Source organism: Oncorhynchus kisutch, linkage group LG10, assembly GCF_002021735.2.
Source record: "Oncorhynchus kisutch isolate 150728-3 linkage group LG10, Okis_V2, whole genome shotgun sequence".
NCBI lineage: Eukaryota > Metazoa > Chordata > Actinopteri > Salmoniformes > Salmonidae > Oncorhynchus > Oncorhynchus kisutch.
Window position 1 is genome coordinate 13,379,845 of NC_034183.2, and position 24,308 is coordinate 13,404,152.

Below are 24,308 nucleotides of genomic sequence, written 5' to 3' on the forward strand. Positions count from 1 at the left end.
TTCGTGGATATTTAATGGACTTGCATTGTATTTCCAGGTTCCCACTAAATGTAAATCTGGAGGTCAGTATGTGTTTCATTTTGCATAATGCAATGCCTGTGCCTTGTGGAGTGGCAGGGTCTGAGAGAGTGGGTTTAGAGGGCCAGCTCGCTCTTAGAAATGACATCTGAGAATGTTTGGGCTACAGGGGTTTCAGAGGAGTTTGATATCACTGCAGCATTCTGAATCTCTCACAAACCTGTCCACACAGTAGTCAGAGATGAGAGGACTTCAAACTGCAGTCTTGGGGCTGATGTAACCATCCTCTTAAAAAGAGAGTAACGCCAGACATAAGACTATATATGCAAAAGTATGTGGACACCTCTCCACATTAGTGGATTCGGCTATTGCAGCCACACCCATTGCTGACAGGTGTATAAAACCGAGCACACCGCCATGCAATCTCCATAGACAAACATTTGCAGCAGAATGGATTTACTGAAGAGTTCAGTGACTTTCAATTTGGCACCGTCATAGGAAGCCACCTTTCCAACAAGTCAGTTCGTCCAATTTCTGTCCTGCTAGAGCTGCCTCGGTCAACAGTAAGTGCTGTTATTGTGAAGTGGAAACATCAAGGTGCAAGAACGGCTCAGCCGCAAATTGGTAGGCCACACAAGTTTACAGAAAATGGTCTTTCCTTGGCAAAACTCACTACCGAGTTCCAAACTGCCTCTGGAAGCAACGTCAGCACATAACTGTTCATCAGGAGCTTCATGAAATGGGTTTACCATGGCCGAGAAGCCGTACACAAGTCTAAGATCACCATGCGCAATACCAAGCGTCAGCTGAAGTGGTATAAAGCTCACCGCCATTGGACTCTGGAGCAGTGGAAACACGTTCTCTTCAGTGATGAATCACTCTTCACCGTCTGGCAGTCCGACAGACAAATCTGGGTTTTACGGATGCCAGAAGAACGCTACCTGCCCCAATGCATAGTGCCAACTGTGATTTTTTTCCCATGGTTCGGGCTAGGCCCCTCAGTTCCAGTGAAGGAAAATCTTAATGCTACAGCATAAAATTACATTCTAGATGCTTCTGTGCTTCCAACTTTGTGGCAGTTGGGGAAGGCCCTTTCCTGTTTCCGCATGACAATGCCCCGCGTGCACAAAGCGGGGTCCATATAGAAATGGCTTGTCAAGATCGGTGTGGAAGAACTTGACTAGCCTGCACTGAGCACTGACCTCAACCCCATCAAACACCTTTGGGAGGAATTGGAACACCGACTATGAGCCAGGCCTAATAGCCCAAAATCAGTGCCCGACCTCACTAATGCTCTTGTGGCTGAATTTAATCAAGTCTCCGCAGCAATGTTCCAAAATCTAGTGGAAAGCCTTCCCAGAAGTGAGGAGGCTGCTATAGCAGCAAAGGAAGGACCAACTCCACATTAATGCCCATGATATTGCAATGAGATGTTCGACAAGCAGGTGACCACATACTTTTGGTCATGTAGTGTATCTGCATGCTATATTTTTCAAGAGGTCTCTTTTAGCTCACCTCAGATGTCACGTTCTGACCTTAGTTCCTTTGTTATGTCTTTGTTTTAGTATGGTCAGGGCGTGAGTTGGGGGGGGTTGTCTATGTTCGTTTTACTATCATTTGGGATTTCTGTGTTCGGCCTAGTATGGTTCTCAATCAGAGGCAGCTGTCAATCGTTGTCCCTGATTGAGAATCATACTTAGGTAGCCTGGTTTCACTTTTGAGTTGGGGGGTGTTTATCTTCCGTGTCAGTGTTTGTTACTGACTGTTTCATTTATTGTTTTTGTTCCAGTGTTCTGTAGTGTTTGATTAAACATTATGGACACTTAACACGCTGCGCATTGGTCCTCCAATCCTTCTCGCTACTCCTCCTCAGAAGAGGAGGATGAGATCCGTTACATCAGATCAACTCAGACCACAGAGGGCTCATGAGCAAGAAGGGTTTATTTTCTTTCAGCTTCATATCCATCTGCCCTGTTTAAAAACAAAAATGTGCTTTCTAGAGTGAATAGATTTGAATACCTACCGCAAACATAAGTGCATCCATTCTTTGTGAGAGTCTTTCAATGGCCGGCACCTCTGCAATCAACATGCCAGCTTTTCCGGCTCCAGACAAGTTTTTCTGTGGCAATTAAATGTGATCAGTTGATGTCAGAGAAAGAGCTTGCTTGGATGCTGTACTGTAACTTCCTTGTCTGAGGCACTAGCTCATCCACAGAACAACTTCAAAAGGCCTGTGCTTATCCCAGGGGCAGCACTGGAAGCAGTGATATGACAACGGTAAAAAAAAAACATTTTTAAACAGAATCTTCTGAGGCAAACATGGAACTCTAATGAGAGGAGAAAAGGAGCAGGACTGTGCAGTACACTGCTGTGTTGTATAATACACTTGCTGTAATGTAAAGAAGTTGTGTAAAAAACAGTTGTGTAACATAAGTATGCAGAGGAGGTGTCAGTTGTAGATTAGTGTTGTACCCATGTTTCAGGTGCTTTTTTTGCAGAAAAAATTATTGTAAGGGATGGGATGAGAAAGCCCATATATCCCAGCTTTTGAGAGCTGGAGTTTTGGATAAACAGTGTGATTGTTTTGTTGTTAGGCTGATGTACAGTGCAACTACTTCTTTGAGAGTTCAGTGTGTCAAATCGGATGGCCTGTTGTTCGGACCTCTGGCAGTCTCTATGGGGGTGCTGTAGGGCTCAATTCTCGGTCCGGCTCTCTTTTCTGTATACATCAACGATGTCGCTTTTGCTGCTTGTGATTCTCTGATCCACCTCTACGCAGATGACACCATTCTGTATACATCTGGCCCTTCTTTAGACACCGTGTTAACTAACCTCCAGACAAGCTTCAATGTCATACAACTCTCCTTCCGTGGCCTCCAACTGCTCTTAAATGCAAGTGAAACTAAATGCATGCTCTTCAACCGATCGCTGCCCGCACCTGCCCGCACGTACAGCATCACTACTCTGGACGGTTCTGACTTAGACTATGTGGACAACTACAAATACTAGGTGTCTTTTTTTTTTGTAATTTAAAAAAAATAATAATAATAATTTCACCTTTATTTAACCAGGTAGGCTAGTTGAGAACAAGTTCTCATTTGCAACTGCGACCTGGCCAAGATAAAGCATAGCAGTGTGAGCATACAACAAAGAGTTACACATGGAGTAAACAATTAACAAGTCAATAACACAGTAGAAAACAAAGGGGGGGGTCTATATACAATGTGTGCAAAAGGCATGAGGAGGTAGGCAAATAATTACAATTTTGCAGATTAAAACTGGAGTGATAAATGATCAGAAGGTCATGTACAGGTAGAGATATTGGTGTGCAGAAGAGCAGAAAAGTAAATAAATAAAAACAGTATGGGGATGAGGTAGGTGAAAAGGGTGGGCTATTTACCAATAGACTATGTACAGCTGCAGCGATCGGTTAGCTGCTCAGATAGCTGATGTTTGAAGTTGGTGAGGGAGATAAAAGTCTCCAACTTCAGCGATTTTTGCAATTCGTTCCAGTCACAGGCAGCAGAGTACTGGAACGAAAGGCGGCCAAATGAGGTGTTGGCTTTAGGGATGATCAGTGAGATACACCTGCTGGAGCGCGTGCTACGGATGGGTGTTGCCATCGTGACCAGTGAGCTGAGATAAGGCGGAGCTTTACCTAGCATAGACTTGTAGATGACCTGGAGCCAGTGGGTCTGGCGACGAATATGTAGCGAGGGCCAGCCGACTAGAGCATACAAGTCGCAGTGGTGGGTGGTATAAGGTGCTTTAGTGACAAAACGGATGGCACTGTGATAGACTGCATCCAGTTTGCTGAGTAGAGTGTTGGAAGCCATTTTGTAGATGACATCGCCGAAGTCGAGGATCGGTAGGATAGTCAGTTTTACTAGGGTAAGCTTGGCGGTGTGAGTGAAGGAGGCTTTGTTGCGGAATAGAAAGCCGACTCTTGATTTGATTTTCGATTGGAGATGTTTGATATGAGTCTGGAAGGAGAGTTTGCAGTCTAGCCAGACACCTAGGTACTTATAGACGTCCACATATTCTAGGTCGGAACCATCCAGGGTGGTGATGCTAGTCGGGCATGCAGGTGCAGGCAGCGACCGGTTGAAAAGCATGCATTTGGTTTTACTAGCGTTTAAGAGCAGTTGGAGGCCACGGAAGGAGTGTTGTATGGCATTGAAGCTTGTTTGGAGGTTAGATAGCACAGTGTCCAAAGACGGGCCGAAAGTATATAGAATGGTGTCGTCTGCGTAGAGGTGGATCAGGGAATCGCCCGCAGCAAGAGCAACATCATTGATATACACAGAGAAAAGAGTCGGCCAGAGAATTGAACCCTGTGGCACCCCCATAGAGACTGCCAGAGGACCGGACAGCATGCCCTCCGATTTGACACACTGAACTCTGTCTGCAAAGTAATTGGTGAACCAGGCAAGGCAGTCATCCGAAAAACCGAGGCTACTGAGTCTGCCGATAAGAATATGGTGATTGACAGAGTCGAAAGCCTTGGCAAGGTCGATGAAGACGGCTGCACAGTACTGTCTTTTATCGATGGCGGTTATGATATCGTTTAGTACCTTGAGTGTGGCTGAGGTGCACCCATGACCGGCTCGGAAACCAGATTGCACAGCGGAGAAGGTACGGTGGGATTCGAGATGGTCAGTGACCTGTTTGTTGACTTGGCTTTCGAAGACCTTAGATAGGCAGGGCAGGATGGATATAGGTCTGTAACAGTTTGGGTCCAGGGAGTCTCCCCCTTTGAAGAGGGGGATGACTGCGGCAGCTTTCCAATCCTTGGGGATCTCAGACGAGATGAAAGAGAGGTTGAACAGGCTGGTAATAGGGGTTGCGACAATGGTGGCAGATAGTTTCAGAAATAGAGGGTCCAGATTGTCAAGCCCAGCTGATTTGTACGGGTCCAGGTTTTGCAGCTCTTTCAGAACATCTGCTATCTGGATTTGGGTAAAGGAGAACCTGGAGAGGCTTGGGCGAGGAGCTGCGGGGGGGGCGGAGCTGTTGGCCGAGGTTGAAGTAGCCAGGCGGAAGGCATGGCCAGCCGTTGGCTGGTGGATGGGGCAGGGAAGCTGGGCTGGCGAGTGTTATCCAGGTTAAAAAAAACTAACAATGACTAAATAGCTTGTAGCTAGTTAGCTGGTTAGCTTCTGGAGGTTTTTGAGTGTGTTCTAAAAATAAATAAAAAATAATAGCGATTCCGTATCACATTGGGTGAGGCAGGTTTCCGGAAGGTATAAACAAATTAAAAGTCAAAAGAGATAGAAAGTAAATATGGGTCCGGTGGGCGTTTGGGACGCGGCGATTCAGGCGGTTAGCAGGCCTGTGCTAACAAGCTAACAGTTTGTAGGCCCGGGCTAGACAAGGTAGCAGTTAGCGGACCGGAGCTGGACAAGCTAGCAGTTAGCAGGCCGAATTAGCAAGCAGGGAGATAGCGAGGGCTAGAGAGTTAGCCTTTGGGGGACGTCGCGATGGGGTGAGTCTGTTTATTCCTCTTCATGCGGTGACATCGATAGACCGGTCGTGGGCCCGGGTATTGTAGCTCAGGAGTATGCTACGGTGGTAGCGCAGGCCGGGCTAGCTTCAAGCTAAGTGGGTGGAAACGCTAGCCAGGGGTAATCATCCGGGGTTGCGGTTTAGCTAGATAGCTAGTTGTGAAGATCCAGCGTATTTGGAAGCTTAGGTTTAGCAAAATGTTTTTAAAGGGATAGCTATGTAAAAAAAATGAAAAATAAACGAAAAATAAACGAAATATACAATATACGACACGACAGGACGACAGGACGACTTACTGCTACGCCATCTTGGATAGACTGTAAACTCTCCTTCCAGACTCACATTAAGCATCTCCAATCCACAATTAAATCTAGAATTAGAATTCCCAGTCCCTTCTGCTGAAAAACATCCGCACAGCATGATGCTGCCACCACAATGCTTCACCGTAGTGATGGTGCCAGGTTTCCTCCAGTCATGACGCTTGGCATTCAGGCCTAAGATGTTGGTTTCATCAGACCAGAGAATCTTGTTTCCAATGGTCTGAGAGTTTTACAGAGGAGCAGCTGTTTAAATGTATTTTGTATATTTTTTTACCTTTATTTTACCAGGCAGTTAAGAACAAATTCTTATTTTCAATGACGGCCTAGGAACAGTGGGTTAACTGCCTGTTCAGGGGCAGAACGACCGATTTGTACCTTGTCAGCTCAGGGATTCGATCTTGCAACCTTTCAGTTACTAGTCCAATGCTCTAACCACTATGCTACGCTGCCATAAAGGCCTTGTTGGTGTAGTGCTGCAGGCGTGGTTGTCCTTCTGGAAGGTTCTCCCATCTCCACAGAGGAACTCTGGAGCTCTGTCAGTGACCATCGGGTTCTTGGTCACCTCCCTTCTCCCCCGATTCCTCAGTTTGGCTGGGCGGCCAGCTCTAGGAAGTGTGTTGGTGGTTCCAAACTTCTTCCATTTAAGAATGATGGAGGCCACTGTGTTCTTGGGGACCTTCAATGCGGCAGAAATGTTTTGGTGCCCTTCCCCAGATCTGTGCCTCAACACAGTCCATTCTCGGAGCTCTACGGACAACTCCTTCAACCTAATTGCTCGGTTTTTGCTCTGACATGCACTGTCAACTGCTGGACCTAATATAGACAGGTTCTTGCTTTTCCAAATCAAGTCCAATCAATTGAATTTACCACAGGTAGACAATCAAGTTATAGAAACAGCTCAAGGTTGATCATTGGAAACAAGATGCACCTGAGGTCAATTATCAAGTCTCATAGTAAAGGGTCTGACTACTTATGCAAATAAGTTATTTCTGTTTTTTATGCTTAGTAAATGTGGGGGGGAAAAATCAAATTTTTGCTTTTTGCATTATGTGTAGATTGATGAGGATTTTATTTTATTATATCTATTTTAGAATAAGGCTGTAACCTAACAAAATTTGGAAAAGGTCAAGGGGTCTAAATACTTCCGAATGCACTGTATTAATTGAAGAGTGAAAGTTATCTCCGCATGTTCCTCAGCCTTTGGCATGTATATATCACATACACCTCAGGATTGGAAGATATGCAATATTTACACTACCGGTCAAAAGTTTTAGAACACCTACTCATTCAAGGGTTTTTCTTTATTTTTACTGTTTTCTAAATTGTAGAATAATAGTGAAGACATCCAAACGATTAAATAACACATATGGAATCATATAGTAATCAAAGAAGTTACAAACAAATCAAAATATAATAGCCACCCTTTGCCTTGATGACAGTTTTGCACACTGGCATTCTCTCAACCAGCTTCATGAGGTAGTCACCTGGAATGCATTTCAATTAACAGGTGTGCCTTCTTAAAAGTTAATTTGTGAAATTTATTTTCTTCTTAATGCGTTTGAGCCAATCAGTTGTGTTGTGACAAGGTAGGGGTGGTATACAGAAGATAGCCCTATTTGGTAAAAGACCAAGTCCATATTATGGCAAGAACAGCTCAAATAAGCAAAAAGAAACAACAGTCTATCATTACTTTAAGTCATGAAGGTCAGTCAATACGGAAAATTCCAAGAACTTTGAACGTTTCTTCAAGTGCAGTCGCAAAAACCCATTAAGCGCTATGATGAAACTGGCTGTCGTAAGGACCACCACAGGTATGGAAGACTCAAGGTTACCTCTGCTGCAAGGGATAAGTTCATTAGTGTACTTGAACTCATCACAGAGTTCAAGTAACAGACACATATCAACATCAACTGTTCAGAGGGGACTGTGAATCAGGCCTTCAAGGTCGAATTGCTGCAAATAAACCACTACTAAAGGACACCAATAAGAAGAAGAGACTTGCTTCGGCCAAGAAACACAAGCAATGGACATTAGACCGGTGGAAATGTGTCCTTTGGTCTGGAGTCTAAATTAGAGATTTCTGTCTCCAACCGCTGTGTCTTTGTGACACGCGGTGTGGGAGAACGGATAATCTCTGCATGTGTAACTGGCTGCAGGGAAGTCAGGCGCAGGAGAGCAGAAATGGGTAACAACCGGAGCAGTTTAATGCGGCAAAACAAACTGCACCCAGAACAACAAAATGTGGGTTGAAATATGCCCATCGCAAACCAGTCTGAAGTGCACATACACTTTACAACAAACAATTCCACACACAGACATGGGGGGAACAGAGGGTTATATGCACATCAATTAATGAGGGAATGTAAACCAGGTGTGTGGGAAAACAAGACAAAACAAATGGAAAATGAAAGGTGGATCGGCGATGGCTAGAAGACTGGTGACGTCGACCCGCAAAACGCCGTCCGAACAAAGAGAGGAACCGACTTCGGCGGAAGTCGTGACAGCATGTATATTTTACACCGTAAAGCATGGAGGAGGAGGTGTTATAGTGTGGGGGTGCTTTGCTGGTCACACTGTCTGTGATGTATTTAGAATTCAAGGCATAATTAACCACCATGGATACCACAGTATTCTGCAGCGATACGTCATCCCACCTGGTTTGGCCTCAGTGGAACTATCATTTGTTTTTCAACAGGACAATGACCCAACACACCTCCAGGCAATGTAAGGCCTATTTTACCAAAAGGGAGAGTGATGGAATGCTGCATCAGATGACCTGGGCTTCACAATCCCCCGACCTCAAACAAATTGGTACACAAACGGCAAACTAATTCCACATTGGTTACATATTTCATTTTTTTATTTTTTATTCTACCTTTATTTAACCAGGTAAGCAAGTTGAGAACAAGTCCTCATTTACAACTGCGACCTGGCCAAGTTAAAGCAAAGCAGTTCGACACATAGAACAACACTTGCGCTTTGATACTGTTGTAAAGGTGTACAGAGAACCCATAACAACTTTCACTGCTATCGCACCGACCTACCTGTTACTCCAGCATCTCACTATGAGAATGTCAATCCGTTACATGGTTTTAGAGTCATCAACTGAAGGTTTTCTGTTTTTAAGCATTTGTAGAGGTGTCGTAGGAATTATCAGTACAACGCCTTTCCACTCTAACCGATATTTCCGACATAATTAATTTGATCCAATTAAAAAATAACACATCTGACACCAGTGTTGTTTCGTGAGGAAGTATCAACAAGCAGAATATAAATAGTCTTGTTACATGAGGGAATGTCAATTTCATACCACCAGAAGAATGATGTTCCCTGCACTTAGTGCTTTAAACCCCTTTTCCCCGAATGAGCAACAACAGTGTGGAGATTGGTTGATTTTCAAAGATTTATCATGATTAGCACTGTAACATGGGCATGGTGTGCCTTATTCCATACAGAACCGACTTGTTAGCTGAACATAGGATACTGACACATGAAATCCCTGTCTGGCTTGATATTGCCACTCTCCCCTGTATAATTTGATACTCCAGCATCAAATCCCAACTGGCTGCAATGAGTCCTGATTGTTGCAGTGCTTGGGTACTGTAATATCCCCTGATATCTCCTGCAACCGCCAACCTCAGCAGCCTTTGTTAATATTTAATAGGAAGGAAAGGCAGCTTACAAAAGAGATGGTATTACACAGTGAGAATTGGACTGTCTTCAATACACAGCTAGTGCACTCCGACTCTTCATTTTTCACACCATCATTAGAGGCAATCACCTGTAAATGCCCCCTCGTCATGTGGCTTTCATAAGGCCAGAACAGGTGATGTAAGTCATTTATGACCAATGATTGCATAATAAAAATGGAGCATATTAATCAGTCTCATCTTAATAAGACCTGTCCCCAGTTTGCAGCTCTGAGCGGGGCAGCTCATTTAGTGGTTTAATTACTATGTAGTGCCATGGGGGTTCTGTCCATTCATTAGAGGACAATTCATCAAATTGGGAATTTGACTAGATTTCTGAAATATTGGTTGTGCACACGCAGATGACACTCCCACCCTGCAAGATAGATACTTGGACAAATGGGATGTATCATTGAGCAGATAATTCAGTGCCGGTCGGTGACATTTAAGATGAGGGAGGACGGATTTTTTTTTTAATGAGAATGGGCTTATTTCTATTACAGCATATTGGATGACTGTCATTTATTTTCCATTCATCCAGTTCAATTTAACATCGATAGGTTCAGGCTACTACATGATATTCAAATCTTCCCTATACCCATCATGAGGTTGCTACAACCTAGCCTATGAATGAGAGTTTACAGCGCAGGTGCACAGGTTGAGAGAAATTTGAGTAATCAGGTTGACAGACATTGACACATTCAATACCGCCTTGCACCCTTGTCTCTAGCTGATCTAGGGTGTAATCATCAGTCCAACAGTTGCAAACGAGAGGTCTAAGGCACTGCATCGCATGGCTTGAGGAGTCACTACAGACACGGGTTTGAACCCAGGCTGTGTCACAACCGGCTGTGACCGGGACTAGCATTGGGCGGCGCACAATTGGCCCAGTGTTGTTAGGGGAGGGTTTGGCCGGGGGGGGGGGGGGCTCATAGCGCTCTAGCAACTCCTTGTGGCGGGCCAGGTGCCTGCAGGCTGCCTCTGTGTCACATCTGCTCCTGCTCCCCCACTCTGGTGCTTGAGGTCACCAGTTCACTCATCATTAAGCACACCTGCCACCATCGCCATCTTTACGCGCACCTGCATCGTTACGCGCACCTGCGCTAATTATGGGACTCACCTGGACTCCATTACGTAATTTACCTCCCCTATATCTGTCACTTCCTCAGTTTCATTCCCGAGTCAGCATTGATGTTGTTATGTTCCTCCTGTCCAGATGCTGTTCTTGTTTTGTTTCATGTCTATTTATTATTTAATCCAAAACCTGTACTTGCTTCTCGTCTCCCAGAGTCTGTCGTTACAGAACCGTTACACTCAGTCGTCAGTTGAACGGTGTTTCCTCCGCCACATTGGTGTGGCTGGCTTCCAGGTTAAACGTGCAGGTGTTAAGAAGCGTGGTTTGGCGGGTCAACCTTTCCAAGCCAAGTCTTCAAATCATATCCAAAGAATCTCTACACACAGCCTACATTGTTGTCACCATATTAAATTCATAGTCAACATAGCTACTAGAATTAACTCGTTAGTTAACTCGCTACAATCATACAATACAGTGTATAGTCAGAAAGAAGTTTAGTAGTTACACCGGTGGGCCCCAGTGGGAATAAATGAATAGAACCAAAAGCTTACCCAGTGTTGGATAGCCATTGCCAGCTAGCTAACATAGCATCCCTCTCTGTTTGTGGCGGATGTTTGAGTAGGCCAAACTAGCTATCTGCGTTCACTAGCTAAGTGAAAGTGAAAAAAATACAACTAAATATAGCTCTCTCTCTCTCTCTCTCTTTCTCTTGCTTCTTTGATTGAGTGGGCAACATGTCAGTTCATGCTGCAAGAGCTCTGATTGAGGACATCCTCCGCAAGTTGTCATAATTACTGTGTAAGTTTATGGAAGGGGTTGAGAACCATGAGCCTCCTAGGTTTTGTATTGAAATCAATGTACCCAGAGGAGGATGGAAACTAGGTGTACAACGTGGTGCTACCCTACAGAGTGCTATTGAGGCTACTGTAGACCTTCATTACAAAACAGTGTGTTTTAATCAATTATTTGGTGGCGTGAATATATTTAGTATTCAGTATCTAAAAAGGATACATATTTGTTTGTTTGTGTATTTTACCCCCTTTGTCTCATTGCTGTCTCATTGCTGAAACTTCCCAACAGGCTTGGGAGGTGAAGGATGAGTCATGCGTCCTCCGAAACATGACCCTTCAAACTGCATTTCTTAAAATCAATGTGTCAGAGGAAACACCATTCACCTGACGACTGAGGTCAGCCTGCAGGCACCCAGCCTGCCACAAGGAGTTGCTAGAAAGCGTTGAGCACTGCGATGCAGTGCCTTAGACAGCTGTGCCACTCGGGAGGCCAAAAGATAACTTTTTTTAATGTTTCACTGTTTTTGTTTTTATAAAATTCACTGAGGAGTGATGGGTTTGTATTTTTCTAAACTTTTTATATTATTAATCATTAGTTATAATCGAGGCATGAGGGGTGCCATAGTCTAGGGTCTACACCATAAGTTAATGTTATCTGTAGAAGGAATGGTTATGGTGGAGGCAATTAAGCTTGGAATGTGTTGAGTACAGGGAAAACGATCACATGTTGGCAGGCACTGTGGGGAGCCGTGGATTAGTGATGGAGGGGGCGGAGGTCAGGTCAGGTCACGTTAAGGGAGAAGGAACAGTTTATTGCCGGTGTGACTTCATTTCCTGCCTAGCAACAGAGCTTTAGTGTTTAGAGAGAAGGAGGAGATTCTACCCCAAATTGGAGTATATATACCACCACTATTGGAAATGTGTTTTTGTCTGTTCAGCTGTTTAATCCTTTTGGGTGAATAAACTTGGTTTAAACTTTCATAGTGTCCGTCGAGTTCTTACTCTGATATTTAGAACCTAACAGGAGGATGGTCATCCCCTTCCTCCTCTTAGGAGCCTCCACTGATATACATTCATAGAGGATTGTATAGAGTGTACAAGTAAAAACACTGAAGCAAACTGTGGTTGCGTGCGATCATGGGTGTATTCATTCTGCCGATAATGTTGAAAAAAGTGGTTCCATTGGTAGAGCATGGCACTTGAAACGCCAGGGTTGTGGGTTTGATTCTCACAGGGGACCAGTAAGAAAAAATATGAAAATGAATGCACTCACTACTGTAAGTCGCTCTGGATGAGAGTGTCTGCAAAATAACTCTAATGTAAATGCAGTGTCATATTAACAGGTACAAAGCCGTTGAACTGAGTTTGATGACGATCTTCTCTGAGCACTGTAACGGGGGAGTTCTCTGAACACTGTAACTGGGGAGTTCTCTGAGCGCTGTAACTGGGGAGTTCTCTGAGCAATGTAACTGGGTGTAACGGTTTTCTTCTGGTGAAAGAGAGGCGGACCAAAATGCAGCGTGGTTAGTTTTGTACATCTTTAATAAAGATGAAAATACAACAATCTACGAAACAAGAGACCTAAAGAATATGGCTGCCTAAATATGGTTCCCAATCAGAGACAACGATAAACACCTGCCTCTGATTGAGAACCACTCTAGGCAACCATAGACTTACCTAGAGTACTACTCTAACCACAATCCCATAACTACAAACAACCCCAGACAAAACAAACCACATAAATCCCCATGTCACACCCTGGCCTAACCAAAATAATAACGAAAACACAGAATACTAAGGCCAGGATGTGACACTGGGGAGTTCTCTGAGCACTGTAACTGGGGAGTTCTCTGAGCACTGTAACTGGGGAGTTCTCTGAGCACTGTAACTGGGGAGTTCTCTGAGCACTGTAACTGGGGAGTTCTCTGAACACTGTAACTAGGGAGTTCTCTGAATACTGTAACTGGGGAGTTCTCTGAATACTGTAACTGGGGAGTTCTCTGAATACTGTAACTGGGGAGTTCTCTGAATACTGTAACTGGGGAGTTCTCTGAACACTGTAACTGGGGAGTTCTCTGAACACTGTAACTGGGGAGTTCTCTGAATACTGTAACTGGGGAGTTCTCTGAACACTGTAACTGGGGAGTTCTCTGAATACTGTAACTGGGGAGTTCTCTGAACACTGTAACTGGGGAGTTCTCTGAGCACTGTAACTGGGGAGTTCTCTGAATACTGTAACTGGGGAGTTCTCTGAACACTGTAACTGGGGAGTTCTCTGAACACTGTAACTTGGGAGTTCTCTGAGCACTGTAACTGGGGAGTTCTCTGAGCACTGTAACTGGGGAGTTCTCTGAGCACTGTAACTGGGGAGTTCTCTGAGCACTGTAACTGGGGAGTTCTCTGAGCACTGTAACTGGGGAGTTCTCTGAGCACTGTAACTGGGGAGTTCTCTGAACACTGTAACTGGGGAGTTCTCTGAACACTGTAACTGGGGAGTTCTCTGAGCACTGTAACTGGGGAGTTCTCTGAGCACTGTAACTGGGGAGTTCTCTGAACACTGTAACTTGGGAGTTCTCTGCTGTTTGAACTTGAATATCTAGATAGCAGGATTGTCAACAGAGCTGAGAGGTTTCTTAAATCCATGGTGAAAGGTGCCTGATCTCCTGACAGCCCTTGTAGGGCAGGGTTTCCCAACTCCAGTCCTCGAGTACCCCCAACAGCACACATTTTAGTCTTAGCCCCAGACAAACTCATCTGATTCAACTCATTAGGGCTTCCCTCAATTACACAATATGAATCAGGTATAGTTTTGTCCCGGGCTACAACAAAATTGTGTGCTGTTGGGGTACTGGCGTAATTAGGAAACACTGTCCTAGGAGATAACGATAGATTAGAGTTTGTGTGTGCACCGTTCCCTGAAGTGGCTGGTGGAGTGTAGAAGGTCACATTAAATCATGATTAGCTCTAAACTTTGTTTACCCTCCGACAAAACATTCAGTCATATATTTAACCAGAAGTGTTACCAGATGATGTCACATTCCACTTGATGTTCTATTTCCTTAAGATATTCCCCTCAGACAACATCCTATCATGGCGCCCCTCAGAGAAGCGACATGCAGCAACACGCCCCAAACTCCCTCAATTACACAACATTGACAGAGATGACAACAACTAAGCATAACCATTTGGAGGTTGGGAACACCAGGGGGAGCAGATTGGCCATTACCCTTGAAAGGGTAAAAATAGAGGAGATAATAACTAGTTTTGTTTGGGACAGTACAAATGTGGTGAGATGGCTCCCCTGATGGAGCTGAAAGAGACACAAAGAGATGGAACAGGTGCAGATGGTCATTAAATGGACTGTAACAAGGAGAGATTGGATTTCGAGGAGAGATCATCGCTTAAGTCAGAGCAGAGCGCCTAATGATATATTAAAGCAGTCTGAAAATGATGGAAGGTTATTATGGACCTCATTAAAGATGGAGGAGCGCTTCTGTCGACGGGCCGACATGCCTTATCAAGTGCTGTTTATTTAAATTCCCTGTGATGAATTCGCCACATCTGGCAGAGGTTTTGGAAGAAGGATGGCACATGTGTATGTGTGTCCGCTGTTTTAAGCAGGGAGTCAACAACACCTGAGAACTTCCCAATTTTGCAAAAACATCAAGCTAACTACATAAGTCGATAATACAGTATATCAGGCACCTAAAGCCAGGAGGTACCATCTCTTATGGTTTGAAACTTAACGCAGTTTTCTAACTAGAGAGGATGGGTGGGTGGATTGATTTCTCTGGCTCCCTCATCTCTATTCTGTTATTGTGATGAGTAGTATTGTTCTGTTTCTCCCCTCCCCTCTCTTCCTCCATCTCTTTATCCATCTCTCTATACATGTTCTCTCTCCCCTCTCTCTTCATCCATCTCTCTATACATGTTCTCTCTCCCCTCTCTCTTCATCCATCTCTCTATACATGTTCTCTCTCCCCTCTCTCTTCATCCATCTCTCTATACATGTTCTCTCTCCCTCTCTCTTCATCCATCTCTCTATACATGTTCTCTCTCCCCTCTCTCTTCATCCATCTCTCTATACATGTTCTCTCTCCCTCTCTCTTCATCCATCTCTCTATACATGTTCTCTCTACCTCTCTCTTCATCCATCTTTTCATCCATCTCTCTATACATGTTCTCTCTCCCCTCTCTCTTCATCCATCTCTCTATACATGTTCTCTCTACCTCTCTCTTCATCCATCTTTTCATCCATCTCTCTATACATGTTCTCTCTCCCCTCTCTCTTCATCCATCTCTCTATACATGTTCTCTCTCTTCCTCCATCTCTCTATACATGTTCTCTCTCCCCCTCTCTTCATCCATCTCTCTATACATGTTCTCTCTCTTCCTCCATCTCTCTATACATGTTCTCTCCCCCTCTCTTTTCATCCATCTCTCTATACATGTTCTCTCTCCCCTCTCTCTTCATCCATCTCTCTATACATGTTCTCTCTCCCCTCTCTCTTCATCCATCGCTCTATACATGTTCTCTCTCCCCCTCTCTTCATCCATCTCTCTATACATGTTCTCTCTCCCCTCTCTCTTCATCCATCTCTCTATACATGTTCTCTCTCCCCTCTCTCTTCATCCATCTCTCTATACATGTTCTCTCCCCCTCTCTCTTCATCCATCTCTCTATACATGTTCTCTCTCCCCTCTCTCTTCATCCATCTCTCTATACATGTTCTCTCCCCCTCTCTTTTCATCCATCTCTCTATACATGTTCTCTCTCCCCTCTCTCTTCATCCATCTCTCTATACATGTTCTCTCTCCCCTCTCTCTTCATCCATCTCTCTATACATGTTCTCTCTCCCCTCTCTCTTCATCCATCTCTCTATACATGTTCTCTCTCCCCTCTCTCTTCATCCATCTCTCTATACATGTTCTCTCTCCCCTCTCTCTTCATCCATCTCTCTATACATGTTCTCTCTCCCCTCTCTCTTCATCCATCTCTCTATACATGTTCTCTCTCCCCTCTCTCTTCATCCATCTCTCTATACATGTTCTCTCTCTCCCCCTCTCTTCATCCATCTCTCTATACATGTTCTCTCTCCCCCTCTCTCTTCATCCATCTCTCTATACATGTTCTCTCTCCCCTCTCTCTTCATCCATCTCTCTATACATGTTCTCTCTCCCCCTCTCTTCATCCATCTCTCTATACATGTTCTCTCCTCTCCCTCTCTCTTCATCCATCTCTCTATACATGTTCTCTCTCCCCCTCTCTTTATCCATCTCCCTACACCTGTTCTCCCCCCTCTCTTCCTCCATCTCCCTACACCTGTTCTCTCTCCCCCCTCTCTTCATCCATCTCCCTACATCTGTTCTCTTTCCCTCCCTTCCTTTTTCCATCTCGCTATACTTGTTCTCTCTGCCATGACCCTGCATTCTCTATCCCTGTCGCCTTTTCTTTCCTCTCTCCTCCTCAACTCTGTCTCTGCTCTCTCCTTCACCTTTTTACGTTATCATCTTCTCTTCTCTTTCATTTGCTATCCCCCTCTACTTACCCTCTCATTCTCACCTTCCCTTTTCTCTCTCTGCTTAAAAAGGAATGTTTATTCAAGTTACGACGCTTTTTTCTCCGTCAACAAGGCTAACGATTTCAAATGTACCGCCGTTTATTCCAAATTAACTATTGGAGCGCGAGTTGTTGCGCTTTGGGAAGTTCGCCAGTTGAATTAAGGTTCCTTTGGGTTGCAAACACCCGGCGTTGAAACAGGTTATGTCATTTCGGCGACATGTTTTTGGACTCACCGGAGCAGACTTTAGAGTTATCATTTAAAATCAAGTATGATAATAGACTGTATATGGCTTATGCTAGTACGGGTAGTCAACGGTGTTTTGAGTGTGGGGATATTGGTCATAAGCGACATACATGCTTTCCCGAAAAGGGAGAAGGTAGAAGGAGGGGCGCAGGTAGTCCTCGTAACGCCTGGGCCCACTGATGTAGGGAGAGGTGAGCCGACAGCGGTAGAGCAGCCAAAAGCACCTGTTGCTGAGGAACAAGTTATCCGTGATGAGGGCACGGAGTTGCAACTTGTATTAGAGGGAAATGTTATGCTGCAGGAAGGTATTGTTGTAGAAGGTAAGGATGTATCTGAAGAGCCAGTTCCTCAGACTGGTTTGCAGGTGCCCAGTACGAGTGCTGGGGTAAAGGAGGGGATTCATGTGGAGCTAGGCTCCCAGGTAGTGGAGGAGGTGCCCAGTACAAATGCTGGGATAAAGGAGGGGGTTCAAGTGGAGCTAGGTTCCCAGGTAGTGGAGGAGATGCCCACTACAAGTAACGGGCTACAGGAGTGGGTTCATGTGGAGCTAGGCTCCCAGGGAGTGGAGGAGATGCCCACTACAAGTAACGGGCTACAGGAGGGGGTTCATGTGGAGCTAGGCTCCCAGGGAGTGGAGGAGATGCCCACTACGAGTAATGAGGTACAGGAGGGTTTTCATGTGGAGCTAGGCTCCCAAGTAGTGGAGGAGATGTCCACTACAAGTGCTGGGTTTCATGTGGAGCTAGGCTCCCAGGTAGTGGAGGAGATGCCCACTATGAGTAATGAGGTTCAGGTGGGGCTAGTCTCCCAGGTAGTGGAGGAGATGCCTGGTACGAGTGATGAGGTGCAAGTGGGGAGTGTTGAAAGGGATGTGGTAGAGGGGAGTCAGTTGTCTGTGGTCTCAGCTGAGGATCAGGAGAAGGATATGGATATCTCTTTTGATATGACAGCTGCTGGTGGGGACTCGGTTTATGATCTAGAAGAGGTTAATTAATTTCTGTATCAGACTTTTGGGAAATCTGTCAAATTGGCAGATTATTTTGATGTTGATAAGTTTGTGAGGTCAGCTGTGATGTTACAGAAGACGGTGGGGTTAGACCAATTGAGTGAGAAGAAGCGGTTTCGCTTGAGGAAATGTATTACTGCTGTTGCAGCAGCAAAAGGTGGTGGGAAACGTGGTCAGGTTAAGAGAAGATTAAAATAATGATGATGATCATGCTTCATAGGGTGTCTTTTTTCTCCTTGGTTTCTCTGTGGTTTCTTCTGCTTTTCTTTTCTCTTTTCTACATGGAGGTACTAAGGGTGGGTTCTCTCAATATGAATGGGGGAAGGGACAGGAATAAGAGGGCTTGGGTATTAGAAGTAATAAAACAGAAAAGGCGTAATGTAGTTTTCCTACAGGAGACTCATAGTGATGAGGAAAATGAGGTTGACTGGGGTATGTGGTGGGAGGGGCAGCATGTACTCAGTCATGGTACTAATTTCAGTGCTGGGGTGGCAGTCTTGTTTTCCTCGGGCTTAGGGGTGCCTGTGGTATCTACAACAGAGATTGTCAAGGGTCGGGTTTTATTGGTCAAGGTGGATGTTATGGGGTTTTTGTTGTTGTTCATGTTTATGCTCCTAATGAGGGTACAGAGTGTATTGCTGTATTTGATCAAATAAAGGAAACCTTAAAACAATGTGATCAAGAGGGGTGTATGGTTTTAGGGGGGGACTGGAACTGTACAGTGGATTTTTACTGTTGATCGCACGGCTGAAGAACCTCACCTGCGGTCAGCCACTTGCCTGTCTGGCCTATTAACTGAGTTTGAGCTTTCTGATGTGTGGAGCGTAAGGAATGCAAACGTTAGGCAGTACACATGGCTAAAAATGAATGAAGGTTGTGTCAGTGCAGCAAGGTTAGACAGGTTGTATGTATCTGAGCAATACTGTAGTAGGGTTGGAAAGTGTGCCATTACTCCTGTGGGTTTCTCTAATCATCATATTGTTACTGTTGATATTCACTTGTCCTGTCCATGAAGGTCATCACCTTACTGGTATTTTTATGTTCAATTGTTACATGATGTCATGTTTTGTTACAGGTTTTTGTTGTTTTGGGAAAAATGGAGGGTTATAAAAGGGAATTTTGAGTCCTTGAGACGATGGTGGGAGGTTGGGAAGGCCCAAATACGAGTATTTTGTCAACAGTATACTGCTCTGTCTCAAATTGAAGTTAAAGAGACTATCAAGGCCCTTGAACAGGACATCAAATCTATTGAATTGAAGCTGCTCACTCAGAACGACCCTGGACTAGTCATGAACTTACAGGACAAGAGGCATGAACTGAGGTCGTTTCTGCATGAAAGAGTGAAGGGTGCCTTGATTAGGTCTCGTTTCGCTTCCCTCAAGGATATGGATGCTCCTAGCGCTTTTTTTTTACCCTAGGACAGTCGACATTTCAACGTAAACAGATGGTCTGCCTTCGTCTCCCTGATGGGAAGGTGACCACGGATGACAGTGAAATGCGTCAACATGCGGTGGATTTCTACTCGGCCCTCTATAAGGCGGAGGATTGTGACTCTCTGTGTACTGAACAGTTGTTACATGGTCTTCCTCAATTGGGACCTGAGCAGAGAGTCGCATTGGACTCTGACATTACACTGCAAGAGCTGTCCACAGCAGTTATGCAGCTCTCAACAGGCCGAGCCCCTGGCATCGATGGTTTACCACCTGAGTTTTATAAGCACTTTTGGGGGTCTATTGGGGAGGATTTTTACGAAGTGGTGTGTGAATCTTTTCATGAGGGTTCTCTTCATGTATCCTGTCAACGTGCGGTGCTTTCACTGTTGTCAAAAAAGGGGGATTTGGCTCTCATAAAACATTTGAGACCTGTTGCTTTGCTGTGCGCTGAATACAAAATTGTTTCTTAATGTCTCTCAAACAGGTTGAAAGAGTATCTGGGATTGTTGATCCACAAGGACCAGTCCTACTGTGTACCTGATCGCTCTATTGTTGACAACTTGTTTCTGATAAGAGATGCTTTAGACATTTGTAAACTGTCTGATGTAAATGTGGGTTTACTTTCTTTGGATCAGGAGAAGGCTTTTGATCGTGTGGACCTCCAGTACTTGTTTAAAACAATGAAAGCCTTTGCGTTTGGGGATGTTTTTTTGTATTGGATGAATTTACTGTATGCTGGGGCCTCGTGTATGGTGAAGGTGGGGGGTGGCTTGAGTTGCCCCATCCCTGTCCAAAGGGGCATCAGGCAGGGATGCCCAATTTCAGGGCAGTTATATAGTTTGACGATTGAACCAATGCTTTGCTTTTTAAGAGTGACTGGTTTCTCTGTGCCAGGTGTAATGAAGGGTCCCACGATAGCACTTTCTGCGTATGCAGATGACGTGATAGTTTTTATTACAGGGGGTGAGGATGTTAAGGTTCTCTCAAACGCTTTAAAGGTGTATGAGGAGGACTCCTCAGCTAGAGTCAATTGGGGAAAGAGTGAAGCGCTGTGGGCAGGTCAGCTTCAGACGGGGTCCACTCCACGGTTAACAGTGGGGCTTCAGACGGGGTCCACTCCACTGTTACCAGTGGGGCTTCAGACGGGGTCCACTCCATGGTTACCAGGGGGGCTTCAGTGGGGCAGAGATGGGATGAAGACTTTGTTTTTTTTCTAGGCTCCGATGTCTTTCAGAAAAAGAACTGGGAGAGTGTAGCGGAGAAAGTATGTGCCAGACTGTCAAGGTGGAAATGGGTGCTGCCCCAGCTGTCTTATAGGGGAAGGGTCCTGGTAACTAATAAACTTGCTGCCTCTACCCTATAACACAGACTAATGATTTTGCAGCCACCAAAGGGTCTGATACAAGAGCTTCAGAGGACCCTTGTCAATTTCTTCTGGTCTGGACAACACTGGATTAAAGCTGCAGCCCTGTACCTGCCACTGCACGAGGGTGGGCAAGGCCTGGTGGACATTTCCTCTAGAATCATGGCTTTCTGGCTCCAAGCAGCCCAGAGATTGTTGTACAGAGACGGTTCTAGCTGGGTCGAAACAGCCTACATATTGAAGAGGAGAGCGGACTGTTTGGGCTTAGACAAGCACCTGATGCGGAACAGGAGTAGATCGCTGGAGGAGCTGGGAGAAAGAGCGGGGATCTGATCATCTCGCCTACTGAGGAAGGTTGTAGCTGAGGTCTGCGACTCCTTGCCATTGCTTCATCTGCAGTATGTGACTGACACTTCCAATTCTGATCGGTGGAAGGAGGGGAGGGGTGTCCATTCTGTGCTGAGTCTGAAACTCTGGCACATCTGTTTTTACTGTGTCCCAGGTTGGTCGGAATGATTGAACTGATCACTGACTGGTTCTCAACGTTGGGAGAGGTTTTCTCTTCCCAACTGTATATATTTGGGCCAAAGTACAGGTTCAGTCAAAGGGGTGTAGTTGTGTTGCTTAATTTTGTGTTAGGGGCAGCAAAATTAGCGATATGGAAGACCCGAAAGAACAGTATTCGGAGACAGGGGTCTGTGGATGTGGTGGGAATGCTGGAGGGAATGTTGGCAGCGAGACTAAGGGTTGAGTTTGCCTATTACAAACTTGTCAACAATATTGATCTGTTTTTGAGTATATGGGGTATTCAGAGGCTGTTGTGTTTAGTTACTGTGGAGGAGGAATTGGAGTTGTTTTTAATTGATGTGTAACTGTGGTTTTGTATGAGTATTTATTGTGTGGTGGGACCCCAGACCCAATAAAGATTATTTAAAACTCAAAACTCTCTCTCTCTCTCTGTCTCTCACTCTCTCTCTCTCTCTCTCTCTCTCTCTCTCTCTCTCACACCCTCTCTCTCTCTCTCTATTTCTCTCTCTCTCATATTCACTCTCCTTGGCTCTCTCTATCTCGCTCTACTCAATACTTTCACATCTCTACCTCTTCACTCCTTTCTCTCTCTCGCCCCCAACATGTCTCCACCCCTCCATTCCTCTCTCTCCCACCCTTTCCTCACTCATATATCTCTTCTCCTTGCCTCTCTTGCAAGCCCTCCACTTCTCTCTCTCCAACCCTCTCTCCATCACTCTACCTCCCCCCCTCTATTTTCCTCCATTGTCCCCCCTATATGCCTACACTCCCCTTCTCTCTCATCCCCTCCCTCTATTTCTCCTTTTCTCTCACTCCTTTCCCCTCCCCTGTCCACCCCATTCCACTTCTTTCTCTCCTTCACCCCCCCTCTCTCTATCCACCTCTTCCTCTCCCCACAGGTGGCGTGTGCATTGCCCAGTCTCTGAAGATCCCCAGGGAGCCGATGCCGGGGGAGTTTGACAAGCTCATCCTGCGACTGCTGGAGACCTCCAACGCCCGAGCCGTCATCATGTTTGCCAATGAGGACGACATTCGGTGCGTGTCTCTGTCTCTCTCACACAAACACACCCACTCGCACACACACACATACACACACGTTCTCCTTTAGTCAGTACACTCTAGGCACCATCGAGTCAAGTACAGAGGGTTTATCCTCCATCAGTTAATCCACAAACTCCTCACTGTGGATTGAGATAACAATGTTTCGATTAACTCCAGGACACTTGGTAAAAGGGCCTTGTCTATGTGGTGCCTTGCAATGCTGTTCCTTTCAGCACATAGGACTCAGAGGTTATCTCGACTTCATCTGATTAAGATTGAATTAGCCGGTGATGGTAATATGCACAGTTGAATATTAGAACTGGAATGAAAGCATTCTTCCCGTACCTCTCACCTGAACACCTGCAACCCGAGGGAGGGAAACAACTCAATCCCCCACGCACCAGAGGGTAATAAGTAAACTCAGTTTCCCAAAATCCTGAGGACTAACTAGAGCCATGCAGCTTTCCTAATATTGTTATATTAGGCCGGATCTCCCTGAGGTGGAACTCAGGAGGAGTTGAAAACTTTGGGAGAGGGTGACTTTGCAGGAATCAAAACTTTAATATGGCTTTGTTTCACATTTACTCATTTAAAAAAATAGTAATATGGAAGCCATCAGGCTTGCAATCTTAGATAGATCATTGGAGATATCGGAAATGTATCTCAGATTGGATGATGCTGCAGTTGGGGTCAAATCCATACAGTAAGTGAGATTCACTGAATCGAAATGTAACAACTTCCTTATTCTTTTTCTCACAGCCGTATCCTGGATGCGGCCAAACGCAACAACCAGACGGGTCACTTCCTGTGGGTGGGCTCAGACAGCTGGGGCTCCAAGATCTCCCCTGTGGTCCAGCAGGAGAGAGTGGCAGAGGGGGCCGTCACCATCCTCCCCAAGAGAGCCTCCATAGACGGTGAGAGATCAGGGGAGACTGAGCCTCGCTGACCATGCCCAGCAAACAATGGGGCATAATGGATGTGTTTCTAGCACTGTGAGATGTACAACCATTATGTGTTATGAAGTGTGTCTTTAACCTGAAGGTGAAATACCTTTATATTGTCCTTATCCCAGCCTTCGACCGTTACTTCCGGAGCCGTTCCCTCTCCAACAACAGGAGGAACGTGTGGTTCGCTGAATTCTGGGAAGAAAACTTTGTGTGCAAGTTAGGGATGCATGGCAAGCGACCTGGGAGCCCCAAGAAATGCACAGGTACAGCATGTTCCATCTTATGTACTGGGACTGTGGGTGTTTTGGGGGGAGGAGGGCATAACTGGAAAAGTATTCACTGAAGATACTTGTTCAATTGTGGTAACAGAAACAACCCTAACCTTGGCTGCCATTTCCACACAAGAGGGAATGTCATTGTCTGGGGACGAGGTACACAAGAGAGAACACTATTGTCTGGGGACGAGGTACAAAAGAGAGAACACCATTGTATGGGGACGAGGTACACAAGAGAGAACACCATTGTCTGGTGACGAGGTACAGAAGAGAGAACACCATTGTCTGGGGACGAGGTACAGAAGAGAGAACACCATTGTCTTGGGACGAGGTACAGAAGAGAGAACACCATTGTCTGGTGACGAGGTACAGAAGAGAGAACACCATTGTCTGGTGACGAGGTACAGAAGAGAGAACACCATTGTCTTGGGACGAGGTACACAAGAGAGAACACCATTGTCTGGTGACGAGGTACAGAAGAGAGAACACCATTGTCTGGGGACGAGGTAC

General features: G+C 45.3%; 1 protein-coding gene across 1 annotated transcript in view; it reads left to right on the forward strand.

Annotated features, from left to right (window-relative positions):
• LOC109897772 (metabotropic glutamate receptor 8) overlaps positions 1 to 24,308 on the forward strand; it is a 197,432-nt gene that overhangs the window by 125,982 nt on the left and 47,142 nt on the right. The window contains exons 4-6 of the mRNA XM_031833147.1: positions 22,435 to 22,570; positions 23,336 to 23,490; positions 23,649 to 23,786. Coding sequence (XP_031689007.1) covers positions 22,435 to 22,570; positions 23,336 to 23,490; positions 23,649 to 23,786 — 429 coding nt within the window. The remainder of the gene's footprint in view (positions 1 to 22,434; positions 22,571 to 23,335; positions 23,491 to 23,648; positions 23,787 to 24,308) is intronic.